Below are 25,732 nucleotides of genomic sequence, written 5' to 3' on the forward strand. Positions count from 1 at the left end.
CACAGAAGACAACACAGGACCTAATTTGTAATGACAAAGAAACTTAAAACATAGTAGAAAGTACCAAACAGCGGAGGCTCTGCACAATCCAAATGCCTGTCATTTACAGCTTGATTTAACATATTTGTAACATGAATACAGAGACAACTGACAGCAATAAAAAGAAGAGCTTGATTTGGAACAATCACAAAAACATCTAATGATGTTATTTTATTTCCTCAATAAAATAGACACTGTAAAGAGACTGACATCGCTTTTCTTCATGAAAAATTAAATTTGGTACACTGATATGGTCAACATAAAGCTCTGAAGAACACGAGAGAGACACTATTAAGCAACGTGTACTCAGCCATGAACTTATTGTCAATTCCCTCCTATTCTCCAACGGCCTGATGAACATCTTTTTTCCTCACTCGGATTATAGGCATGTTATATATGGCAGTTATAAAAGTACTTTTTTCCCCAAAACTTTCTAAAAATTTCATGGTGATAAAATGCTTGCAAAAAAATCTTGTTCTGACCATTTTTTCCTCATACACAATATGCTTTTGACATAAGTTCATCTTTCTGTTTATGATTAAATGTTTAAAAAAATGCTTAAATATTCCTGAGCAAGAATTGCAACTAGAGTTTATTGTTTAAGTATGGGGAGTGGAAGTGTATGTGTAACCCATATTTTTACAATGTAAAAACCAAGCACTTGGGCTTTCTCTTCTTGTGGATTTGAGGTCTTTTTCCAGAGAGTTTCCAGATGAACTGTTCTTCCTTCCCTTGAGTTCTGGGTTGATTTGGCAGCAAGATGGAGGTACTGTTGAGGACTTCTGTCAGAACAGAGGTGACAGAGCTCTCCATCTGGGGCCATTTTCACCCCCCCTGTTCATTATGTATGCATACTTATATGTATTTATCTTAAGAAGGTCATATCCTTGCTACAATGGCCAATAATATCAGAATTGAGTTGTTCTCCTGTCATTCTGATTCTAAAGTAAAAATTCTGCTTCAGCTTGCTGAACAGTCCTCTCTCAGCAGCAGCAAAAAGAGAACTGAGGGGAGTGTTAACCCCTCCCTCATCATGTGACTTTGGGCTGGAAAGTCACCTTCTCTGAGGGGATGGGTGAGCATTCTTGGGAGATTCTAGAACCTTTGTTAAGGACGTAACCTGTGAAGACACAGACCCATGTGTGACTGCATAGAAACCACGAAGATGAACAAGATAATGTCATGTATTGGTGCAAATTACTTTGATCTAGAAAAGTCTAGCCATTCAAGTTTCAAATAGTTCTCCAGACATAATAGTTTGTAAAATGTGAAAGCTTAAGATAGCAATAAAGAAGCTACATTAATTCAACGGAATGCTTTTTATGCTGCCTCATCTATCCTTTCAGATTAATGCTGTAAACATCATCGAAATAACTGAAAATGCTTAACGGAAGGAAAGCTAAACATACATATTTGTTCAGTCTTCCTATCTTAAAAATTATTTTGAAAAAGAGTGCAGTATTTACTTCTGCTGTATTGAGGTTCTCCAGCTAAAACACACTCCTAGTTTACCAGCAGCAGCTGCGTGATGTTATTGCAAGCAGTTTCTAAAAGTCAAGGCTATTTCAAGCATCATAAACAAAGAGAACATCTTAATTTTCCTCATTAAAAATACTCTGACTCTTTTAAAAGCCTGAACACGTTTTATTAAGACTATCATTCCTCAGTTACAGATGATTTTCTGGGCCGCAGAACAAGATCTTTGACTGAGGGTGTGAGTGCTTGGAGTTCTTTTCGGATTGCTTCCACGCTCTCTTCCGCCTCCAGGTTGGTACCCAGTGAATCATCATCGCCTTGCCCAATCTTCTTATTTTGGTTTATCAGCTGTTTGACTACTAATCCCTGATAGTTGACAAGAGAAGAATGCTGATCCTGGTAAAGAATAAATAATTAAAAGAAGTGGTTAGTAAGACAGCAGCTCAGATATGTTAACATGTTTTTATTACTCAGGAAGGCTGTGTAATAAATACTGCAGAGAGAAATACTGCAGAGAGAAATACTGCACAGCAAATAAAGTTCGATCTAGTTCATAATACACACAGCAGGCCAATCTTATCCAAATATCTGCTCCATTTAGTTAACAAATGCAAGACCAAATAGGAATCACACACATTACTCCAACAGAAGGGAGATGATTTTAAAGTACTGACAAGTGTGTGAGATATGAATAAAGAATATTAACCGTATGAGTTTAAGCAGATAAAGATTTGGAAAGTCTGTGGTTTTGAAGAGGCTAATCAAGGCTTCAAAAATAATTCAGTCATTTACAGGGAAATTCTCAGAACATTTTCCTAGGAGTAAGCACCACTGAAAAGACTTAACTAAGATTCTGAGTAGACCTGATTAGGAAGGCATTGGCACCCCTATTGCCTCTGTTTTTTACTTGCACATCACTGTAGACTAGCAATCCCCAACCTGTGGGCTGCGGAGAGCCAGTTTGGTGTAGTGGTTAGGAGTGCGGACTTCTAATCTGGCATGCCAGGTTCGATTCTGCGCTCCCCCACATGCAACCAGCTGGGCTCGCCACACCACTGATAAAGCTATTCTGACCCAGCAGTGATATCAGGGCTCTCTCAGCCTCACCCACCTCACAGGGTGTCTGTTGTGGGGAGAGGAATGGGAAGGCGACTGTAAGCCGCTTTGAGCCTCCTTCAGGTAGGGAAAAGCGGCATATAAGAACAAACTCTTCTTCTTCTTTGACTAATTGGAGGTGGGCCGCGAAGGACGCCTCCCCCCCCCCTCCCGGCCCTTTACAACACACTTTGGGTGTCATTGTCTCCCATCACTCCCAGATGGGACTATCTCATTGCAGAGAAACAAGCTCAGGGTTCCCATTGATTTGTCATTTTCATGAGTTAAAATTTCCATGAAAATAAAATGTTCCTTATGTTCATTGTTGTGGCATGTCTGTATCTTATTTTGAAGGGATGTTTAAACATTACCATGGCGATCAGAGAGCGTTAGGGCAGTGGTTGAGATTAGAGGAGTAAACTACCCCCCCACCAGGCCTCAGTAAAATTGTCAAGCGTTGAGTGGTCCCCGGTGATAAAAAGGTTTGGGACCAGACCATGAAACAATCTGAAGTAGGTCTTGTAAAGAAAACAGCTGTATCCTCCTGAAACAAGCAAGCTTGTTCAGAGGGTGATAGCTTTCACAGTTCTACAAAGCTGACTTGCTAAAATTATCTGCTATCAGATAAATTGAATAATATCTATTTCATCCTTTACTGTCTCATGAATTTTAATCCTTCATCTGAAAGATATCAACTTTTACATGGTTTAGTGGGCTCACAATATTTGACAATAACGTAACACCTAATTGGTTGAAAAAGTAGCATATAAAAATAAACAGATGTGCAAATAATGCACATCCTCCGAGATGATCAATAAATCTCTGTCAAAGTATGCCTCAATTGGAGATTTCAACAAAGATGTGTTAGATGTTATTCTCGGTTTGTATTTTTTCCAAATGTTCATTAGAGTCATTGCCCAATAATTTAGGTCTGCTTTTTCCCCTTAATCTTGTGTGTGGGCCATAGAAGGCCATGCAAACCATCTTCTAAACCAGATTTCTTGAATACTAAGTCTCTCGAGGTTGAATCCATAATCCAGTCTGTTAACCATGACAGCACTGCAGCATGAAGACTAAGATACATATTTTTGTAGTATAATTTGTGACAAAAATAGAATTTCACTAAGTGAGATGAAATGACAAAAGCGTATTTTCAAGTTAAGGGTGGTCAATTTTCAGATCCTGTCTTATAGGGACTAAAGCTGAAATCTATTGAAGATAAAAGCCATTAAAATGGCATGAAGAGGTGCTGCATCCTTTGATATGGGGCATTTTGCTGCCCACACCACACAGAACGTGCATTGATAGTTCACATTACAAAATCCCTATCTTGTCACTTTTCAAATTCAGTGGATCATTCTCCAAACTTATCTCCCAAAATTAGTTTACTGCTATTACCCAACCAATTCCATCATGTGTGTGTGTGTGTGTGTGTGTGTGTGTGTGTGTGTGTGTGTGTGTGTGGAACTATTAAACCAAAGGGAAAAAATGTAAAGTTTTATTAATCTGAAAAGTGAAAGCAAGTACTTCCTTATCTTTTGTAAACAGAAAGATATATTACAGGACATTCCAGTTAAAAACAATACAAAACACTGGTCTCTGCTATAAATACCTCTGGGATCTTGGTACTTAAGAAAGTAATTATCTGTGGTACACATCTTCCTGGTGCATGAAGCATGCAGTGAGTAGAGAACTGGAACAGCAAGACTGAGGTCAGATGGAGAACAAGGGCAGGATCTTCTGTGACTTTCAACTGTTCAGTGAGAGCTTGTCTGTGTTGGAACAGGATTTGCCTAAGAAACAGAACATATGCTTGAAATAGGCTTTCATCAGTTTCATCACTTGCAGGGCTGGGATAATGCCAAATACATTTACGAGACCTCACTCAGGCTCACATTCCTCCATTTGTATCACAGTGATAATTGCCACTTATACTTGCATCACTTTGTCCTTTAAAAAAAAATTACTGATACTAAGCTCCCCAAAACCATGCCTGCTACCAAATGCATTACTCTAAATATATTATTCTAAATGATTTTGAGCTACCATGATGTCCAGGTGATAGCTGAGTCTGCTACAGCTAAATTAAACAGAGAAGAAGAAGAGCTGTTGTTCTCAATACTCTGCTTTTCACTACCCAAAGGAGTCCCAAAGTGGTTTACATACATCTTTCCCTTCCGCTCCCACTAACAGACACCCAATGGGGTATGTGGGGCTGAGAGAGCTCTAAGAGAATTGTTCTGGGTAAATAGCTCTAAGAGAACTGTGACTAGCCCAAGGTCACCAGCTGGCTGTATGTGGAGGAGGGGGGAATCAAACCCAGTTCTCCAGATTAAAGTCTGCTGCTCTTTAACCTCTATACCACGCTGGCTGTGGTGGAAACTTCCATGGCAGGATGAGATCTGACCTGAAGAACTTTATGCTGGAATGAATTCTGTTCGTCTATAAAGTGCCACCGGACTGATGATGGTCAGGATTTCTATTGATTTGGATCATCTGGTTATAAGAGCTAGCACTGCATTTCAGGATGTCCAGCTGGTGCCAAGCGATGCAACATTGAAACTGCTGCAGTTTCCTGGCTAGTCAGAGATGGAGCTTTAACTCTTCAGTTACTTACCCTGGACTCATTTTTACTATTCAAGCACTGGCCAACCAATCAATCACTACAGTAGTAAAGTAGTAAAGCCTGTCAATTTTCCAGAGGAGATATATGTGCCAACCCCAGCTGAAATATCTGCTCATAGTTTTTGAAGTACGATTTTGGCAATTTTTGTTTAAACAAGCCATCCAATTCTCTCAGCCTCTAATATATTACCCATAAGCAGCAACTTGTAAGTACAAGGATTTAGCACAGTCATGCAACAGAGAGACTCATACCTTGTTGACAGTGTTTAACTTTACTTTCAGCCTCACCCACCCCACAGGGTGTCTGTTGTGGGGAGAGGAATGGGAAGGCGACTGTAAGCCGCTTTGAGCCTCCTTCTGGTAGGGAAAAGCGGCATATAAGAACCAACTCTTCTTCTTCTTCTTCTTCTTCTTCTTCTTCTTCTTCTTCTTCTTCTTCTTCTTCTTCTTTGGCTCTCCACAAGTATTTTTAGATCAGGGAGTGCAAGCCTAAGATCAAGGTCCTGCTAAGCTGATTGGTGTATATGTAAAGAGAGATAGATCACTTAAGACTGTATATGGCTGATGAAGGGTCAGATCATGGCTGGTAACTTACCTTCCCTCTCTCTCAGTTATGGCTGCTCTTTTATCATCAAGCATGACTACTTTAACACCTAATAGGGTTGCCAGCTGTGGGTTGGGAAATACCTGGAGACTTTGGAGGTGGAGCCAGGAGTGGTTAAGATTTGGGATGGAGAGGGACCTCAACGGAGTATAATGCCATGGAGACCACCTTCCAAAGCAGCCATTTTCTCCAGGGGAACTGAGCTCTGTTGTCTGAAGATCAGCTGTAAACCCAGGAGGTCCCCAGGTCCAACCTAGCAACTGGCATCCCTAATGCTAAAAACCATTTTCTTTAAAGCAATAATGCTAGCCCTGTTGATATTCACTGCAGCTTCTTTTTGTCCTCAAGGTGGCAGCTAAAACCTCAAACTCTAATACTCTACTTCGTTCATAGCATAAAAAGAGTCTGTGGGTTCTCTCCTGCTAGCACTCACAGAGGCATAATGAACGTCACACAGAGACCTTGAACTATGCTGAGATGGAAGAGAGGGATGGGACTGCAGCAGTTTGTTCTTCCCACCTCTGCTTGAATCCTGACTCTTTCAAATGCTCCTAGGAAACTCCGAAAATCATTAGGGTAATAGTTGATAGTAAAAAGAGTTCTATGAATGAATCTGGGGTCCAGAAGGTAAACTTTGGATGGGTGGCACTGAGGGAAGGTGTGGTGGGAATGCTTCATCAACAAAGGGGTGGGAAGACATGTACAACTCACACTTTTGAGGGCAGCCACCATTGATTATCAGACTGCTGCAGAATCAGGGCTAACCCTCTAATACGCAAGCAGAGACGTTGCTCCTATCAAGGTAGCCCCAAAGCAAAAATTGAATTGCAGAAGAAGTACCTTTCTTTCTTCTTATCTCCTCTTTTCACCATAATATCACAAGCTTCGGTAGCTGAATCAAGAGCAGAGACAAATTCTTCTAAGTTCTTCAACAAAAGAAAAAAAAAGCAAAATCATTAGGCCTTCATCTCCTTTCCACTCATGGCAATTCAAATCCTGGAAATTTCCCCAGCACTCAAAATATTTTTGTTCATGCAGAAATAAACAGTAGCCCACGGAGGAAAGAATCCAAAACAAGTCAATGAATTCTACAAACTACATTCAACAATATTTGAAGAAAAAAAAATATTAACTCGTTTACACATAGCCATTTTACATAACACATTATATGACAGAGTAACATAAAATAACTTATTGCTTATAATTGCAGCAATCAAGTGTTTATTCTTATCTGCTAACCAACCCCCCCCCCCAATAATGCCTTCCTTTCCTGTGAAGGTCAATGTGTGGCTATTACTCATTGAAAGGAGAAGGTTTTTTGTACCTTTCTTTGCTCTAGCCTAAGGAGTTGGTCAGTCAGTTTAAAAAAAATACTATTACAAATTAAAATCAATCACTAATGAAACAGATAAAACGTCCGCACTTTGAAACAATGACAACCGCTGTCCGGTTAGGCTGGTATAACAGGATACAGAAGGACCAACGATTTTGTATTTGTGGCCTACTAGCTGTGGAGGATTTACCGCACTACACCCCTTGAATGCCCTCTGCATGGACAGCCTAGGCCTTAGGGCCAAGCTTATAAATGGGGCTTCCTGTAGTTCAAAATTTGACTCCACTACAGACAAGTTGATATTTTTGCTGTCAGATATTGACTCTAACATCTCACACAGAATGTCTCTTTTTGCTATAGCAGCCAAAAAAGAGAGAGAAAAGAGCTAATATCTTGTCAAATGTGGCTATTGAAGATGGTTTTTAGACCTTTCATATAACTTAGGTAAAAAAGGTTAAAGGTAAAGGTATCCCCTGTGCAAGCACCGAGTCATGTCTGACCCTTGGGGTGACGCCCTCCAGCGTTTTCATGGCAGACTCAATACGGGGTGGTTTGCCAGTGCCTTCCCCAGTCATTACCCTTTACCCCCCAGCCAGCTGGGTACTCATTTTACCGACCTCGGAAGGATGGAAGGCTGCGTCAACCTTGAGCTGGCTGCTGGGATCGAACTCCCAGCCTCATGGGCAGAGCTTTCAGACTGTGTATCTGCTGCCTTACCACTCTGAGCCACAAGAGGCTCTTAGCATAACTTAGGTAAAAGATATTAAATCTGATATTTTATTTTAGCATTTTGTATACACATTCAGTGGAGATACTAAAATGTTGCTAATTCATTGCTGGAATTTACCTTGCCATTCAAAGAAATGTGGAGCTTTGTTAGAGGGCCTCTCATGTCTTCATGCAGTGTACTTAAAATCTTCTTTCTCATCTATCAAAAGTTGGAAGAAGGATGTAAAACACTGAAAATATTTGAATTTCACTTAAATAATTTTAAAGCACCAAATGAATAATAGTTAACAAGAGACTATGAAATTTATATAAAAGATCATGGCATTCAGATCTATACCCTAGTCCCCTGCAAATCTTAAAGGAGCTTGCCTTCCCTCTGAATCTCTCTCCTATGTCTTTGTCTCCCCATTCCACAGCACAAGTACCCCAATCTTGGTCTTACCTCCTGGCACTGTATATCTGGATTCATGTAAGCCTCAACACATTGAGTAAAATTCAATTCAGCACTGGTCAAAGCCCACAGAAAGAAACCTTGCAGCCAGGGGACTTAATGACAGGTACGTCCATGCAGAATAAGTCAGGCCACTGGAGGGCAAGTGCTTGCTTAGATTTTACTCAGCAGTTTTTCGAATGGTGCCTACATGTGGCTATTGCCTGTGGCTATATGCAGATGGCTGGAAAAAGCAAACATGCCTTACAAAGGCTTGGGGCCAACAGTCTGGAACGGCAAGACTATGAGCCAGTGTGTTAAGAAACTACACTGCTAATGCACAAGCTAGGAATTTAGAAACACTGAGGGGACAGAAAATGGTATTAATATACCTCGCTGGTAATGGCAGTGTAGTCTTCTGCTGCCATCATTACATCAGCAGCTAGGAAGTTGAAGATCAGATTGGTAATGTCTGTACAAACAGTCTTCAGCATGTGTTTGGCAATGTTTGTTTGTGTCTCATCTGCAGAACAGAAATGGAAACCAGCACATCACAACATGTGCAAATTAACTTCAGTACCAGGTCATAAGTTTTCCAGATTACCAGAAAGCTTTCTATGGACATAATACAGAAATTTCATTCCAAAGCATGAAGGACCTATAAAGAATACATGAGATTTGTATTTAGAAGTGTCTTTTTTTAAACATAATAAATAAATAAACAAAGAAGCTGGTTTCCATTTGCGGGGCACAAATTGTAGGACTCCGCCATTAACTCAAAAATACCCGTGGAGAGAAAGAAGTAGACAGGAAGCAAGAAGTTAACAAAATCATGGAAATGAATGTGCAATACTGTCAGAGAAATTACGGGAAAAAGAAGCCAAGGTACACTAAGAAAGATATTGGCATATAATAAACCAGCAAGGCTATTTCTGAAGAAGAAAAGTGAAGAAGTTAGAATAAAAGCAGGACTTTCATCTGCTGCTTCTTTGGTAACCAAGAGTATTCCTCATTCCACTTTACATGCAAAGAAAACCTGGCATATTTTCAATTATGAAACTGCAATTGCGCTTCCCATGTGTTAGTTTGCCAAGGTATCTAAATTTCACTTCCTGATTTCCCCACATGTTGTTGTTCAGAATTCTAATCAAGAGTAAGTTACTAAGATTGTACATCTATTTACTGTACCTGTAAAATGCTTTGCTCCTTTTTCAAATAACCGGACATTATTGTACAAACTGGAAACTTCTTCCTGCAAGTCCTTGATGGTTTTTTTCCTGCTTGCCCCAGACAAATTAGAAGCCGAGGACATAAACACTGAATGCAGTACTTCCTGATAGCTTTTTGTCAAAGGCCTGAAGATAAGGGGAACAAAAAAAGGTATGTTAAACAAGAAAATGCCAGCATTCCTCCAAATCTGTGAAGGCTGCCCCAAAATAAATAAACGAATGCAATTACTTTACTAGATGGTCAGCAAGTTCTAGTATCAGCTCTTCCGGGCAGTCCCTTATGTGTTTTCTTAGAACATCCTCAATCTCTTCATGTGATAGAAAAAGAATCTCCAAGTGTTTACTCCGATCTGGAATGAGAAGAAGAAGAGTTGGTTCTTATTTCTCTACCCGAAGGAGACTCAAAACGGCTTACAGTCGCCTTCCCTTTCCTCTCCCCACACACACCCTCTGAGGTGAGGCTGGGAGAGCCCTGATATCACTGCTCGGTCAGGACAGTTTTATCAGTGCTGTGGTGAGCCCAAGGTCACCCAGCTGGCTGCATGTGGGGGAGTGCAGAATCGAACCTGGCATGCCAGATTAGAAGTCCTCACTCCTAACCACTACACCAAATTGGCTAAGACTGAACATGACAATTGTGGAACATGATAGCTTAAAGCTTCCCCAACTGAAGTCAATATAATCATGCCATACTTCTTAAAGACAACGTGAAACATGTTCTTTTTCATTTCAGTTCTCTTGTATGTCACAGAGATAGAAATAGAACACACTGAATACTGATACAAAAATTATTCTAAGCCACTCTCGTTTCCTGCAAATGAACTACAAAATACTCTAGATCTCCCTATCCCTTCAGCCTCTTGTTGATTTGATAATCAGGTAAAATCAATTTGGAAGCAAAGTCAGTAAAAGCTGTTCTTTGGGGGAAACCAAATTATTTTACACTGTTCATTATATTGCCACTTACTGTTAATAGTGTGCCTATAGCGTGACCAGAAAGAAGATATTATTCTTTACAATAGAAGATAAATAAATAACAAACATTTATTGATATTTAGTAAAACATTTCTATGTTGCCTTTCCACCCAATTCAGGGTCCCCAAGGCAACAACCATAAAACCATTTTAAACCTTTATATATATACCCTCACACTACTTAAAAAAAAAACATGTAAGCACAAGCACATATCATCAGAGAGAAGGGCTAGAATGAGTTAGTGAAGGAACACCAAGCAAACAGAAGTATTCACCTGCTGCTGGAAGATGGTAAGAGGGACATAGATGAATCTCCCTGGGAAGGGAGGGCAAAGTTTCAGCACCATATCTGGGTGGACACTTATCTAACCTCTAGGTTAAAAAAGGGTACTCCAAATGTTGCCCATCCAACTGTTTAATATTTAAGATTGATATCTTGCAAGAATGTGTTTGTACATATGTGTATTTTACATACACACCTAATTTTTATTTACTTATTTTCTATATAATTTACTTATTTTCTATATAAAAACAAAAACATAAAAGCAGAGGCTGAGTTAGTCTTTCTTAAGCATCTGAGGTCAAAACAAGATTACAGACTTGTGCTACTTGCTTGCGACTCCTCATCACTGTCAGCATCCTTTCTTCCCTTCTTCTTGGTTTTCTTAATTTTGATTTCTCTAGCATTTCCTCCACCACCACCTCTCACACTTCCGCTGCCCTCTGGTGGAAAAATTATTTGGTTAGCACACAGAGTGTACGAAGGAATTTTCTCTCAGGCAAACACGACAGGAAAGTGAAATCCCTGTAAACTCAAATAAAGATACTGGGAAGGCCTGATGTATGATGCAGAGAAAAATAATTATTACTATCACTATTTGATGTGTAGGAACAGGACAAAGAGCACAGTAATTCAATAATGAACGCTTAATTGTCAAATGCAGTAGTAAAACAAATTAGAACCTGATGAACTCAAAATCACTTAAATCGAACTCAGGCCAAATGAAAGCAATCTTCACAACAGGATCTATGACTGCACACTGCTGCTTAAAGATCCAAAGAAACACCTTTAGTAGAGCAGCAATGACATTAAGACATAGTTTGGTGATGCTGAATACAGGAACTTCACTTACATTTAACTATAGCCATTGTAAGTGTTATAAATAGAATTAAGTACTTTTCATTCAAAACGACTCCAGTAATCCTCAATCATCAACAACAGAGTCTGAACTGATTCTGGTACAATATTTTGTTCTACAGAATAGCGCAAGAGCAAAACATTAACGAAAATATTTTTCACCTTATGTAACACTTTTCTCATTTATTCTTCTGTAGGCACTCTACATCAAAATCAGCTGCTAGTTCTCTGATAAATATCACTTAGCATAAAAATTAGTAGCCTTGACTGATTTACACCATGACTAATCTCAATGTTTGATGTAAATAGTTTCTTAATCACAGCAAATCCTTTAAAACTTAACACCTGTTAAATGAAAATACTAATTTAACATCTGTGATACTTATTTGCAACAATAAGCGCCAATAAAAAGCCCCTCAGGCTCAACAGTGCTTACAATTCAATCAGCTGACATGAAGCAGATTCAGGAGGGTCTGAAGCAGCAGAACAAAATTTGAGTCCAGTGGCATCTGAAGAAGTGTGAGTGTACATGGAAGTTTATACCTTGAATAAAATTTGTGTTTGTGTTAAAAGCGCCACTAGACTCAAATGATGATATAATGAATGCATATTTAAGTGTATATCCATAATAAAAAGCCAATGTATGGTTCACTTTATAAATGGACAGTATCTGGATAAATATGGGACTTAACCCACATGTTCTTCTGTATGTGAGTTGAGTGTAATGTGAAATACTCAAAACACAGACATACAAAAAAGAACAACACTATGGCTTGTGAACAGGTCTATCATCCTAAGTGAATGAGTAATGTAGCACTGCACAGCTATACATTACATAAAGAGACCTGCGCTCTGCCACCACCAACCGGCTAGTGATCCCTGGCCCAAAAGAAGCCCGCTTGATCCCAACCAGGTGCAGAGCCTTCTCTGACCTGGCCCCCACCTGGTGAAATGAGCTCTTGGAGGAGATCAGGGCCCTGATGGAACTAAAACAGTTCCGCAGGGCCTGCAAAAGGGAGCTCTTCTGGTTGAGGTTGGCCAGAATCAGCAACACCACTAGGCCCTTGAACCTCCCTCCCAGGAATCCATGCACCTAAATCTAAACCATGGACCTGTTTGATTATTACCATGTTAAACTGCTATTCTCTGTTGCTGTTGTTGTTGTTATTGCATTGTAGTTTACTGACATAGAAACAGAGTTCAATGTAGAGTTCCCTACATTCCATGTGAACCACCCTGAGCCTCAGGGGAGGGTGGTAAACAAATGCAATCAATCAATCTATCAATCAATAAACAAACTGTGTGTCATTTTTTACATTTGCACTGGCTAAATGCTTGAAGATTTCCTAACGTATGGAGTATAAGATAAGCCCTTGTAGCTGGTTCATTGGTGTAAACTTATCTTGTTTAATTGCAATTGTATTTTCTTAATTGTAAGAAAATAGTTTTAAAAGCTGTTTGGGGTATTTGTAATTCAGGGGGATTTCTATAATTTCCCAGAAGACTTTGGCAGCCAAGTGGAATTTTGTCTATTTTTGTGCCTGCCTACCCCTACCCAACCAAGTCTGTCTCAGAGCACTTTCAGTACATGAAATACTGAAGCGTACTTCTCACATTCAAAATTATCAATTGATCAGCAGGACTCTGCAGACAGAGCACAAGGTTATGCAAAACAGCCATGTGAAGTATGTGGACATCTTACTAAGCCTGCTTTCACCATTTTCCAACTCCTGTGCCCAGTCATGCACAACTCTCAGAAGAGATGAAAAATGGCAACAAATATCCACAGGTGAGCTTTCATATTCTGGGATGAAAAGGATTTCAGTCAAGCTGCAGAATATCTGGGAAATTACTGCCACTCTACGGCAGACAAAGCTGCTAGTAACCAGCAGGAACTGGGTTCTCTCCCCCCATCCCATCCCATCCTGTATCTCAGTATCTTAGTAAAGAAATGTCAGTAAAGAGTGGAGAAAGGTCTTAATATGCCAATGTGGTGACCCCCTCCATCATATGGGAGGGTGGGGGAGGGGAGAAGGCATTCAGCCAGTTTTTTTAAAAACCCTCTTAACAATGCTAGCATACAGTTAACAATCCCCCTTTCCTACCATTGGCTTTCTTCCTTCTTTCATCTTTTTTGTCTTTTTTACTTGAGGCATTTTCTATAAGGGAAGACTGCTTCAGGTCTTCTTCAGTGATTAAGTGAACTGGGTTATTGTTTTTCATTTCCTGAAATGAAGAACAAAAGTATGTTCAAATGCGCTATATAGAACACACTGGAAGTTTTCAAGGTTTTCAAGACCATCTGTCCCTCTTGCTCAGGATGGATATAAGGGGCTTTCAACAAACAGAGCGAGATGCCACTCGTACACAGGCGGTACTGTAGTTAGTAGTTTAGACTAACCTTGAAAAAATGAAAAGTACTGTCTACTCTCATTTGCAGTGGCTCTCGAAGACATAAGGCAGAGATGCTTCTGGCTTGGCAGCCATTAACTGGAGATGACAGAGTTACATATGGGTAAAGTGCTATCAAGTTGTAGTTATCTCACGGTGACTCTGTAGGCTATTGCTAAACTTGGGATCTTTGGCATGCTAAGAAGGTCGTCAAACACTGAGCTATGAGCTTTACTTTGTATCTTCAGGTGCCAAGATCACCATCAAGATCCATTCTGCTAGATAATCCACAACTATTCCTCCCCCCTCCCGTTTGTGACTCATTAGATTCATGTTTTTATACTAGAGATTTGGCTCTTAGGATATACTGAATACAAGTCATTTATTTATTTGATTTCTATACCTCCCTTCCATATGGCTCAGACATATGCTCCTTTTCCCTCACAAAATTTAGAGGTTGTGACAGGTGTAGAATATGGTGGTCTGAGAAAGAAAATGCTGCTACTGCCTTAGTTTTGCTCACCCAGGGAAACCGCAGTGACTGATAATCTTTCCCAATAATATTATAAATCCAGTATTTGACTCTGAGAATTGTAAAATGCATTTTACTAAGCGCACAAATCTCATTGCTGCAGGCTGCCTGAAAGCATCTAATTGCCCTACCTGTGACACTACAGAACTATTTAAGAATTTAAGAATATTTCTGTTAAAAGGATAAAACTGAACGACCTTGAATTCTTGCTATGAATGCCAATTACTAATGTCAACCTTTCTCCTATAATAATGAATGTTTCTGACAAAATGTCATTTCTCTAATCCATTTATACTGCACATTTAGAATAATGAATTGGCCTACATTTTCCCCTATGTCTGTCATCACAAAAAACTTGCAAAACCTGTAACTATTATCTGCTATTATTTTTACATTTGTGTTATTTATAGCCCTTTTTTCAGTGAACCTCAAGGTGAATGACACAGCATAAGTCAACACAAACAGGATGGGCCATCCAATGAGCAATGCAGAAAATAAGACTGCAAAACTCTGAAATCAAGCAGAAAACTGATATAAAGCTGAAACAAACCATAAGTGTTAACATGGCATGTTAAATGGTGCATTAAGTACACAGCAGGATAATACATACAGCAACATAAGAGCACGTGTTCTACTCAGTAGTATTGTCCACAGTCTCTTTCCCTGTATTCTTTTTACTCACTTTTAATAAAATCCTATTTTCTATATAAAAAAGCCTTTCTGAATAACACAGCTTTTTATAATTTAGGAAAATGCCAGGAAGAGGAGGAGCCTTCCTGATCTCATCAGGCAGGCTACTCCTTATGGTAGGAGCCACACCAGAGCAGGCATGTGTAAGGGCAGTTGCTGGTCTTGCCTATTTGCAGGGTGCCCCCTGAAACCAATCTCCTTTGGTTTGGTGGATCCAAAAAGAATAGGACATGTATGTGTGTGAGGGGGAAAGACTGCCCTCTTGCCCTCCAGAAAAGAAATAAGTTGTTTTGTGGGCAGATGTACTGTTATGCCAAAGGAGTACCAAATCAGGATCCAAGTCATGCTCAGATGACTTTTGCCTGAGGAAGTCTATTGGTCAGGCCCATCTACAACAACATTATTTTAAGATTTTGGTTTTATCCATAGGACCATGCCCCCTTTTCCGGGAAAACTTTGATAAAGGCAACAAATATAAATTTAACCTAAGAGAGCAAGAGAGATTAAAACACATCAAAACTGGTTTTTGTTCTCACTGTGGTGCTAACTAGGCATACAGCTTAGAATTAACCAACAAGAGAAACTTTCAAGACTACTTGCTGTTTGGTTCTTAATAATTCAGCAAAAGAACCCAGAGTCCAGCATTTCATTAGAAAATGAATCATGGACAGACACATTCAAGGTAAACCAATCTGATGGCAAATGAAGAAAAATAGCCTACTGTTCCCTCATAATATGATGAAGATTTGTAAAGAAAAAGATCAAACTCTCATTTAATGAGCAAAAATCAGTGCAAACTACAAAACATGTAAGGAACTTGATGCTGATTCCATAGAGATAATGTGAACAAAAAAAATGAAAAATTCCTATTAAGCACCCTTCAAGATGACTATAGCTCCCTTTAAAAGGCATGGCAGTTCACCAGGTGCTTAATAGATTGATTTTACTGCTTGCGCAGGACTTCATAACCATGGCACTTGGCAGTCTACTATACATGACTGGTGGGCTGCACTGAACCTGGGAGTTATTAGTTGTACAATCCTTTTAGAAAAGGGGGGATCAGGAACAAACCTTTTCAGCTTTCTGGTGCATCAAGTCATTGAACAGCTCAGCACAGTTCTTGATAAACCTCTCGCTGACCACCACAGTGTCACTGAAGACCAAAGTTGAAGGCTGATTAATGAAAGATCTCATCACTTGCTGAAGCAACATGCTAGCGTCCTCAACTGATAATGAACTTGGAAGAAGGGGCTAATATTAAACACAAAATTGGAAAAAGAAATCTAGAATTATCACTCAGTCATTTGCTCATATACAAAGTCACTTGTACATACTAGCTATGGTGCTCATTTTGGCACCCAATGCAGCATTCAGAGGGCCAAGAGACAACACATGAAAAGATCTGCCATTAGGATCTTCTGTGGTTTCTATACAGCAGCCAACTAGCAGTCACAGACAACTCTGAACACTGGAGAAGGAGGGAAAAGGGCATTTTAACCCTTCCTTTCTGTGCATTTTCTATAATATAAACAGACCCTTGAAGCTATTAGGAATGTGTGAATCCGTGGGGTGGAGATACTACAGCTTGAGCCCATCTTTTCTAGACTGCTTCAATCTCTGAACAGGAATGGAGGGGAAAGGTTTAGACATCCAAGTGATCCAGCTACCAATAAGCTTTTAAAAACCACAGAAATCATAATCGCAGATCTCTTGAATCTCATCTGACACCCCAAATCTTAGTTTTCAGGTCAGTATATGGACAATGTTTGTTGAAGGCTCAAAGGCTGTGGGGAAGCATGGAGAACAGCATATTTAATAACCTATGAATATTTACTGTGTTTAGAGGTCTAAATGGGTATGAAGATGCAAATGAATGTTTAAAAGAGTCACAAAACCCAAAGTTTTTTGATAGGAGAAACTTTTGCTGAAGGTTTTAAGGGAAGGAAATAGGTTGGCAAATAAAATATTTAACATACATGCAAAGGTAAAGGTGCATGCAAAGGATACATTGTTTCAAACTGCTCTTACTGATCAATAGGTTTGTATTTAAATATATTAAAAATGAGTCTGAAGCAAATTGTACCTTGTTTATGACCTAACCCACTCAAATTGTTGGCCACAATGAACTATAATCCTGTACTGCTCTGCCTGGAAGGACAGGTATGCATGTAACTCCAGTCTCCAAGATACCTTTCCACAGGTATAACTGGCTACACAATTTTGGGCATAATGTTACTAAGCTTCCATGCTCTAGTTGGCCCTCATTTACCCAGACATTCATGCAGCAATAAGTCTGCATAACTGCATAAAAACTTTGTAGGAAAATAGATAAAACAAATATGGTGGGAAGAAATGGAAAACAGATCATACCACAATATCCACCCAAGTTCCAGAACTGATGGCTTCATCCACTGAGGCTTCCACTTGATCCATAATTTCCTGGCCAACACAACATGTTTTCAGAAACAAGAGCTGTAAGGATTTGTATCTTTTCTTTATGTAGTTCACAGGGTCTGGGATGCCAAGTCTGGATAATGCATCAAATTCTACAAAATGACAGAAAGTCCTTGACTTTAAAGAATTTTTTTTTGAAATCAAGGAAAGGAGACTAACCTGTCTCTCTGCATGGCTGTTCATTTTGCCAAGTTCTGCTTCTTGTGTGTAATGAAGTGTGATGGAACTCAGACTAAAGGCCATTGCTTGAGAATGGAGACTTATAGTACTCTCCCCGTTCCACCCACCCACACTTGACAAGAATGAATCTGGCACACTCCATCCCTGCTTTACCTAGTGTCCTCATGGGATGAATAGAATAGCAAGAAGGAAGATGAAACTTTGCCCCACCCTCTGCTTCTCCCATCTGCCATTAAGGACTTTGCCACGGGCAGTTGAGCTGCAGGCAACGCTGCATTTCCAAACCTGGATTGCCCAGTCTTGTTAGTGCCTTGATCACTACTACCAAGCCTGGAGGGGGATAAAAGGGGTGGGAAGGAAGATCTTTTCTAGCTAAGCCAAATACTATGTTTGGGATGGGGGCTGCAAAGGCAGTGTAATCACGATGTTCTGCACTACCTTCTCTCCTGCTGAATCTGTCTGCTAGGAATTCTGGGAGTGGGAGAGAGGAGCATCAGAAACATATATTTGACTTTCCCACAATCCTTGGGCTGTCTTGAGAGGATGATGGAGGGACACTTCTCCTTTTCCTCTAGTACAACTGCTATGATGGCAGAGTTACGCTGTTTAAAGGTGTGGTTTCCCTTAAACTTTATCTGATGGGCTTTCCCCCAAAAAATGCACAGCATTTATTGACTACACCACAATTGGAATGTACCTCCTTTCTTCTAGCCTCCTTTCATCTTTTCACCTATTATTAAGATTACACAGGCCACACAATGTTTCTAGCAGGCATTTTAGAGGAAGAGCTCAATTCAGACATAACACTGGGACTATGGTTTAATGAAACTTACTGCGGAGATTGCGACCATCGGAATGCAGGCCACCAAGGATAATGCAAACCCATGGATTATTCTAATTTTGCTTGCTTTGCAAAACCAGGAATTGGCTTTCAGGTGATCAGTCAGATCAGAGTTTGCCTGCACAAACATTGGCTTCACTGTGTTTGTTATCTATGTAGAGAATGTGCCAGGGAGGAAATGCTCGTGTTCGTACAAACACAAAACCATAGTTACGACTTACTGTGTGGTTAGTGACCTATCTTCAAACCCGATCCTAGTTTGACAGATCCTAAACATCCATTCCAATGATCACACTTGCAGAAGGTTATGAAACCGTGCAGCATTATGTCTGAACTGAGCTGGACGCTTATCTTGAAACGTACCTCACTTGACAACTAACTTTCAGACAGAAATGCATGTTTACAAGGAAGCCATTACCTAAGTAGCCATTTTGCTTGAAAAAAGAATCCACCCAATTGCTCTGAGTTCTGGCGTAGATGTCAGGGACAAACACAGCCTTGTCTTGCCTTCCACCAACAACTGTGCCCCTCAGACGTCCAGCATTAACAAGCTCCTCCAGGACAGCTGATGAGAGATGTGAATTAAACATATTTGCAAACAAAGTGTGTGTGTGGGGGTGTCTTTTAACGAGTCCCAAGAGGTAGGAAATCAGGTTTCCTGGACCACTTCTTCACAGCACAATCCCCACCCATCCAATGACATATTAACCTGTCAAATCAAGCTACTGTTGCTGAACTTTGAAAACTATTTGACGTATGCTTACGGGATGCCACTCCAGGGTGGTCTGAAAGCACAGAATATAGATGTATTAAAAATAATAACATTTCCTGGGTGGTGGTGGTGGTGGTGGTGGAGGAGGAGGCAGAGGAGGAGGAGGAGGAGGAGGAGGAGGAGGAGGAGGAGGAGAAGAAGGAGAAGGAGAAGAAGAAGAAAAGAAGAAGAAGAGCGGAATCAAACCCGGCTCACCAGATTAGAAGTGCACATTCCTACCCACTGCACAAGCTGACAACAGGCAGGGAGATTCCAGGCAATTTTATTTATTTATTATTTAGAGGATTTCTTACCTGCCACTATCGGCAAGCTGTCTCATGGTGGGTTACAATGATAAAATCCCACAATACAATAAAATTCCAGCATTGAAACTCACTGTAGCCTAGCGGCAAAATAAAAAAGCACCCCCCATCTGCTTGACGACGACCCACTCAGTGCCTCAAGGGTGTGGGGAGAGCTGCTGTTCCAGTAAAAGAATTTCAAACATCAACATAGAAGCCTGACCAGAAATAACAATTAATTATGAATTCCCTAATTTTCTCCCCAGTGGGAACCCAAAGACACTGACATAGAACATCATTCTCCCCTAGTTCATTTTGTCCTGACAGTGAGCAGGTGACCCAGTCAAGGTCACCCAGAAATCTTCCATGAGTGAGATTTCCACTTGGATCTCCTAGTTTCTTGTCTAACATGCAAGCTACACTACACTACACTTGGGGTGGCTACCGTAATGCTCCATCAACACGTGAAAGAATCCACTAGTCTGGAATATGTATATGCTCAAGATGTGAACAAGAAACAGTCTGATTCTAGCTATGTTTTCCCAGAAGATATGCAAAATTTGATTCAAGGAAAGGAAAGATAAGGCAGTAAGAAAGCAGGAGGAGTTAAGTTGAAATGCTCTGCTGAAATGGTCCAGGGGACATACACTAAGGGCTTCAGAAAGGTTTTGTTAATGAGGCAGGGGACCTATAAGGGCTATCACTATAATAGATTATCTTTCTTAAATGAAAAATAAACAGTCAGCGATATAAAGTATATGCTTCACTTACAAGCATATAACGCTAAGAACACCACAGAGAATCTGGCTCTACTAACACCAAGCAAAGCCTATAAATAAGAAGCCAAGCAGTTAATGCCACTGGATGATGTGAATTTTGTACCCCTGTGTGTGCTTGGCTGATAAAACTATCTGCTGCCATGGACAAATAATGGAACAGATGACAAAACTAGTGTTGTGCATCTTGTCTCATCCTTCCCTGGTAGCTGTTTCATCACCAGGAATTTTCATTGCCAGAGTGTCAGGGAAGCTCTTAAGTTGGAGTGGGATAAGGAAACTATTGCTTGCTGAGATCTGTACGTGTTCCGTCAAAACTGTTTACATGAAGCCTGTAACTAAGAGAGATTAACCAGGCAATGTGCATTTCATCTGATCATTTTAACCATTTTTTTAAAGAAAAGGTATTCAAGCACCCTTGATATACTACATCAGGCTGGAAAGGCATCTGAGCTACTCAGCTACTGTTTGAGGAGATAAATGCTCTAATGACAGCCTAAGGACATTAGACTACTTCTTATCAGCAGCTCATCTAGCGAGCCTCTTATGCAGAAAGACTACTGAAACTAATATTGATTTTTTAATTTATTTTGAGATTTATATTCTGCCCTGTCTTCAAAAACATGAAACATTAGTATTAAAGGGTCTGAAGAAAACTCACAGTAAAGTAAATGCTCCTGGAAGCCATGCCGAGTGATTAGGTTAATTACTGCTGTAGGCCTAAAGAGATAAGAGAGAGATAGCACAAGTCAGGAAACATTTAAATGAAAATTTACAATCTTAAATTTAATCCAAGTCAACCATCAAATTTTTGAACAGTGTAATAATTCGAAGTGAAAGAACCAACTATGCTTCACTTTATACGTGGAACGTTATTACAATAGATATGTGATCCATAATACTAAATTGATATGTCTAAATGCAACTTTCTAGCTTCAATATCTGCAGTGCTGTGAAATTTGGGAATATTTACATCAAGTCGTAGCATTCGGAAGTGTTACTTTGGAGCTTTGCAAATTTGGCTTTCACAGTGGATGAACTGAATATGTTTGCAGATGGCATGATGTCCCAAGTCACTTTGCCCTATTAATGCATAATTGCACATACTTTCTGATGCCCAATTAACATGTCAACAGGCCCTGCAGGCCATAGTACGGTCCTGTGGAACTTGTACAGAGTCCTTCAAGAGCAGCAAAAGGCTGTGAAAAGTCAGTGAATTCTGCTTTCTCCATTTCTGTCAGACACCTCCTGTACTGTCCGAGGAGATATTAGCAGACTGAAATTTATCTTCATACATATGAAATTTAGTATGGTAGGAACAACTGTATTCATAGGAGTATTACCTCCTCTTGCAATTCCCAAGAATTGAGTTGTCTTGTCCCACAAAATCCGTGATGTAGGCTAATGCTGTAAACAGGGAATTCTCCAAATGCAAACTCACTATTATCTCATAACAGGGGAGACCATAGTAAGGGTGGAAGACTGTAAAGGAACGGGGATGGAGGGAAAGTTCTTCCACTTCTATAACATTTCCTGAATTCAAAGCTCAGTCACAGTTTTGCAGGCCTAGCCCCACTATGCATAGGGAATAGGCTGGCAGCAGATAAAGAACTCCTCTGTGGCTGACTTTACAGATAATACCATCTCACTCTGTGTGAGATGCTCTCTGGGATGCAATTTCAATGTAAATTAGGCAGGAATGAGTCGTATGCATGCCCTTATTGCTTTGTAGATTCTGGCTCTTTTTCACTCTGTCCCAACAGCTGGGCTGTACTTGGATCGCCAGATGGAAGGTTAGGGGGAGAAAAGCACACGAACATAATAAATCTGCCTCCTATGAGCTGCTTGATGCATACCCCCTTCCTGTCATTGTGACACACATTGTACTAGTACCATTACAAGGCTCTGAAGCATTACAATTATTGATCTGACACCCCACAATCTGAGAAATTGAAGTGTGGAACTACTAGTCTGTATAATTACGGGAATGAGTGCTTTGGAAAAGCAGGCATCAGAATGATGCAGTCATCATTGCTTGGTGCTAAAAACAGAATCCAATTCAAATGTAGTTCATATCCAGTTTTGCCTTTTTTATATAAAGTCTTAACATAGCAGCAGACTACTGCAACTATGCCCACTACTTATGTATCTTCCCAAGAACTTAAAAACGGTTACAAATGTACATATTAAGAATCAACTCTTTATTCCTCTTCCACGTACAGGGGAAATGGTATAACTGCCACAAGCAGAAACACATTAATTGGACTTACCTTGTGATGGCACTGAAGAGACCACGAATACGGGCCCGATGTTGAGTTACAAATGCCTCTGTGAATATCACCCCTCGGTTGTCCTGATCTATTTGCCCATGGATAATTTTACCCAGACGTGCAGAGAATGCCTGAGAACAGAATCACAGTATTTGATTGGACAAATGATTTAACAGTGCATTGAGTTTTGAGTTTATGCCACAGGTATTTAATAAAGAGATTTAACCTCAAGGGTCAGACATTACACAACCACAAAAGCATTCCTATCACTGCCTACCACATACAGGTACAAGAACCTTTCCTGAGCGATCTTGAGTGGAATGGAACTTTAGGGAGATTTTTGAAATGCCCAGAGTCCCCCTAGGGGTCACAAGGCTTGATATTCTGGAGCTTGACAAGCGTGCCCTGGAAGGCTTGGTTCAGACATCACAGCAATAATCTCCATTCATCCCTGAGCAACTGAAGGGAGCCTCCATCTTCTATGATATTCTGTGGCTCTGGCACAAAACTGGTGGGAGCCTGAGCGGGTTAGAATTTTTGCAAACTGGGCTTTGCCTTGCCCCATACAGAGGGAAGGGCAGAAATGAGAAATTAATGGAAGAAGCTGTGCAGCAATCCTAATATTACTTCTCCATTCTAGAGCGTCCTCCTCTTTGGCATCTTGCAGCTGATGCACAGAAACAGTCACGCATATGCCCAAACAGCACCTAGCAGAAAGAACAAGCGATTTCTCCTGCCCAGAACCACTGTGAGATACATTCAAACAGCTGCAAGCACATAAACAGGGGTACACTGTCATGCTATTTCCTTGATAAGAGTACACCACGAAAAGAAAGGGACGGTTCAAAATTATTGTAACAGAAAACAGAACCTATCCCGGGCTATATTAAACAATTCCACAATAAATACAAATAAACGTTTCTTATCTCTTCTTATATATTTATGTGTATAAGCACAACCAGAACGGCCTCTAGATTAAACCGTTTTCAATTTTGTTTTCCTCAGTGGTTGGGATGAGTCTTTTGAACAAACCTGAGAGCCAAAGGCCACATATATATAATATAATTTAATATAATATAATATAATATAATATAATATAATATAATATAATATAATATAATATAATATAATATAATATAATATAATATAATATAATATAATTTAAAGAAGGACAACCACTGAGGAAAACAAAATTGAAAACGGTTTAATCTAGAGGCCGTTCTGGTTATGCTATTTCCTTGAAGCAGTCTGCAATTTACATGGGTACCAGCAACTGGCAAGCCCATAGCTGCGGAGAGCACGACAATCAATGCATTTTTAGATCTACACCATGCTCTCACTCTGAAATTCTAATTTTCATTTTTCTTTTTTTTCAAGTGTGTTTTTAGCCCTTTTCCTCAGAGAGACATTTCTCCCAGCTATCTTAGCAGGAATGAATCTATACGTAACTCTGGAGATAGCTTGCTCCATACTGACCAAATTCACGCTCCATGGTCCTTTTCCATAGCTGCTGCCCCTTTTTTCTTTGCTCTCTTCTTTAACATCATCAGTTATGAGAAACAAAGGTAGAAAATAGATAGCTTTTATGATTCAGGGGTCATGACTTCTATTTGCAGCAGTGAATTTTTTTCAGGAGGCTATGGGGTCATAGCAGCTGGGTGCAAAAGGAAAGAATGAGCCTTCCTTGTACTCGCTGTTTTTTTTTTAAATCATTTCTTGCAAGTCACTTTGCTGCAAACTGCTTTAGTGAAAGAATATGCACATCTAAGTACAGAAAACCTTTTACTCGCTAATAACCTTTGATTATGATTCAATATTTTAGCTAGAATGATGTTCTGATGCAGTAATCAAGATCCAGGACTTCATTCTTGGAGGGAAACAATTACAACATTGACAACAACTAATAATTAATACACAGAAAAATTGCTGACACAATTTGAAGTCCAGTTAGTGTATTCACAACAACAACAAGGCATTCCACACGGACCATTAAGTGCCTAGTCTGGAGAATACCAGATCTTTCTATACGTATTTATTTATTAAATTTATAGTCCACCTTCCTTCTTGGACTCAAGGTGGATTGCATGTAAAACTATCCCCATAAAACCCAACCTTAAAAACAGCAGAAGTGCAAAAATTACTGAGATGGCAAGATCCCTTCTACCCCCTGCAGTCAACTAACAAGAGTGTGCTAGATATTATAGTGGGAACTATTATTATGAGGGGGAACACTAGTCTTGCTAACCCGGCCTCAACCAAGACCCAGCGGAACAGCTCTGTTTTACAGACCCTACTTTGCTGGCTTCGTCAGGGCCCTCAGTTCTCCAAGGAGCTCATTCCACCAGGACCAAAAAGGCCCTGGCCTGGGCAGAGGCCAGGCATATCTCTGGGGACAGGGATCACTAACAGATTAGTACCCGCAGAGCGAAATGCCCTGTGGGGAGCATAAGCAGACAAGCAGTCCTTCAGAAGGGCTGGGTCAAAGCTGTGGATGGCCTTAAAGGTCAAAACCAAAACCTTGAACTTGATCTAGGCCATAACTGGTAACCAGTGCAGCTGCCTCAGCACAGGCTGGATGTGGGCCCTCCAAGATGAATCCGTGAGAACACTAGCAGCTGTGTTCTGCACCAGCTGGAGTTTCCGGGTCAAGGACAAGGGCAGGCCAGCGTAGAGCAAGTTACAGAAGTCCAGTCTACAGGCGATCGTCACATGGATAACAGTGGCCAGATAGTCCGGGGACAGGTAGGGCACTAGGAGCCTTGCTTGGCAAAGATGGTAAAACATGCTACCCCTGTGACCTGCGCATCCATTGTGAAGGAGGCATCCAGGATCACTCTCAAATTCCTTGCCATGAGCAAGATGTTAAGTTGTGC

General features: G+C 40.2%; 1 protein-coding gene across 2 annotated transcripts in view; it reads right to left on the bottom strand.

The window, feature by feature from the left end:
* Positions 1–1,662: 1,662 nt before the first annotated feature.
* The window catches only part of UFL1 (UFM1 specific ligase 1), a 35,853-nt gene continuing 11,783 nt past the window's right edge, over positions 1,663–25,732 (bottom strand). For both annotated transcript variants that reach the window (XM_077303882.1, XM_077303891.1), the window contains 14 exons: positions 22,860–22,990; positions 21,251–21,309; positions 19,179–19,325; positions 17,656–17,831; positions 16,357–16,536; positions 13,778–13,898; positions 11,135–11,257; positions 9,790–9,910; positions 9,520–9,686; positions 8,724–8,854; positions 8,020–8,100; positions 6,680–6,765; positions 4,223–4,403; positions 1,663–1,911 (listed from right to left, as the gene is read on the bottom strand). In XM_077303882.1, the coding sequence (XP_077159997.1) occupies positions 1,696–1,911; positions 4,223–4,403; positions 6,680–6,765; positions 8,020–8,100; positions 8,724–8,854; positions 9,520–9,686; positions 9,790–9,910; positions 11,135–11,257; positions 13,778–13,898; positions 16,357–16,536; positions 17,656–17,831; positions 19,179–19,325; positions 21,251–21,309; positions 22,860–22,990 (1,920 nt within the window). In that variant the 3' untranslated portion in view covers positions 1,663–1,695. The remainder of the gene's footprint in view (positions 1,912–4,222; positions 4,404–6,679; positions 6,766–8,019; positions 8,101–8,723; positions 8,855–9,519; positions 9,687–9,789; positions 9,911–11,134; positions 11,258–13,777; positions 13,899–16,356; positions 16,537–17,655; positions 17,832–19,178; positions 19,326–21,250; positions 21,310–22,859; positions 22,991–25,732) is intronic.

This window comes from Paroedura picta, chromosome 1 (genome assembly GCF_049243985.1).
Source record: "Paroedura picta isolate Pp20150507F chromosome 1, Ppicta_v3.0, whole genome shotgun sequence".
NCBI lineage: Eukaryota > Metazoa > Chordata > Lepidosauria > Squamata > Gekkonidae > Paroedura > Paroedura picta.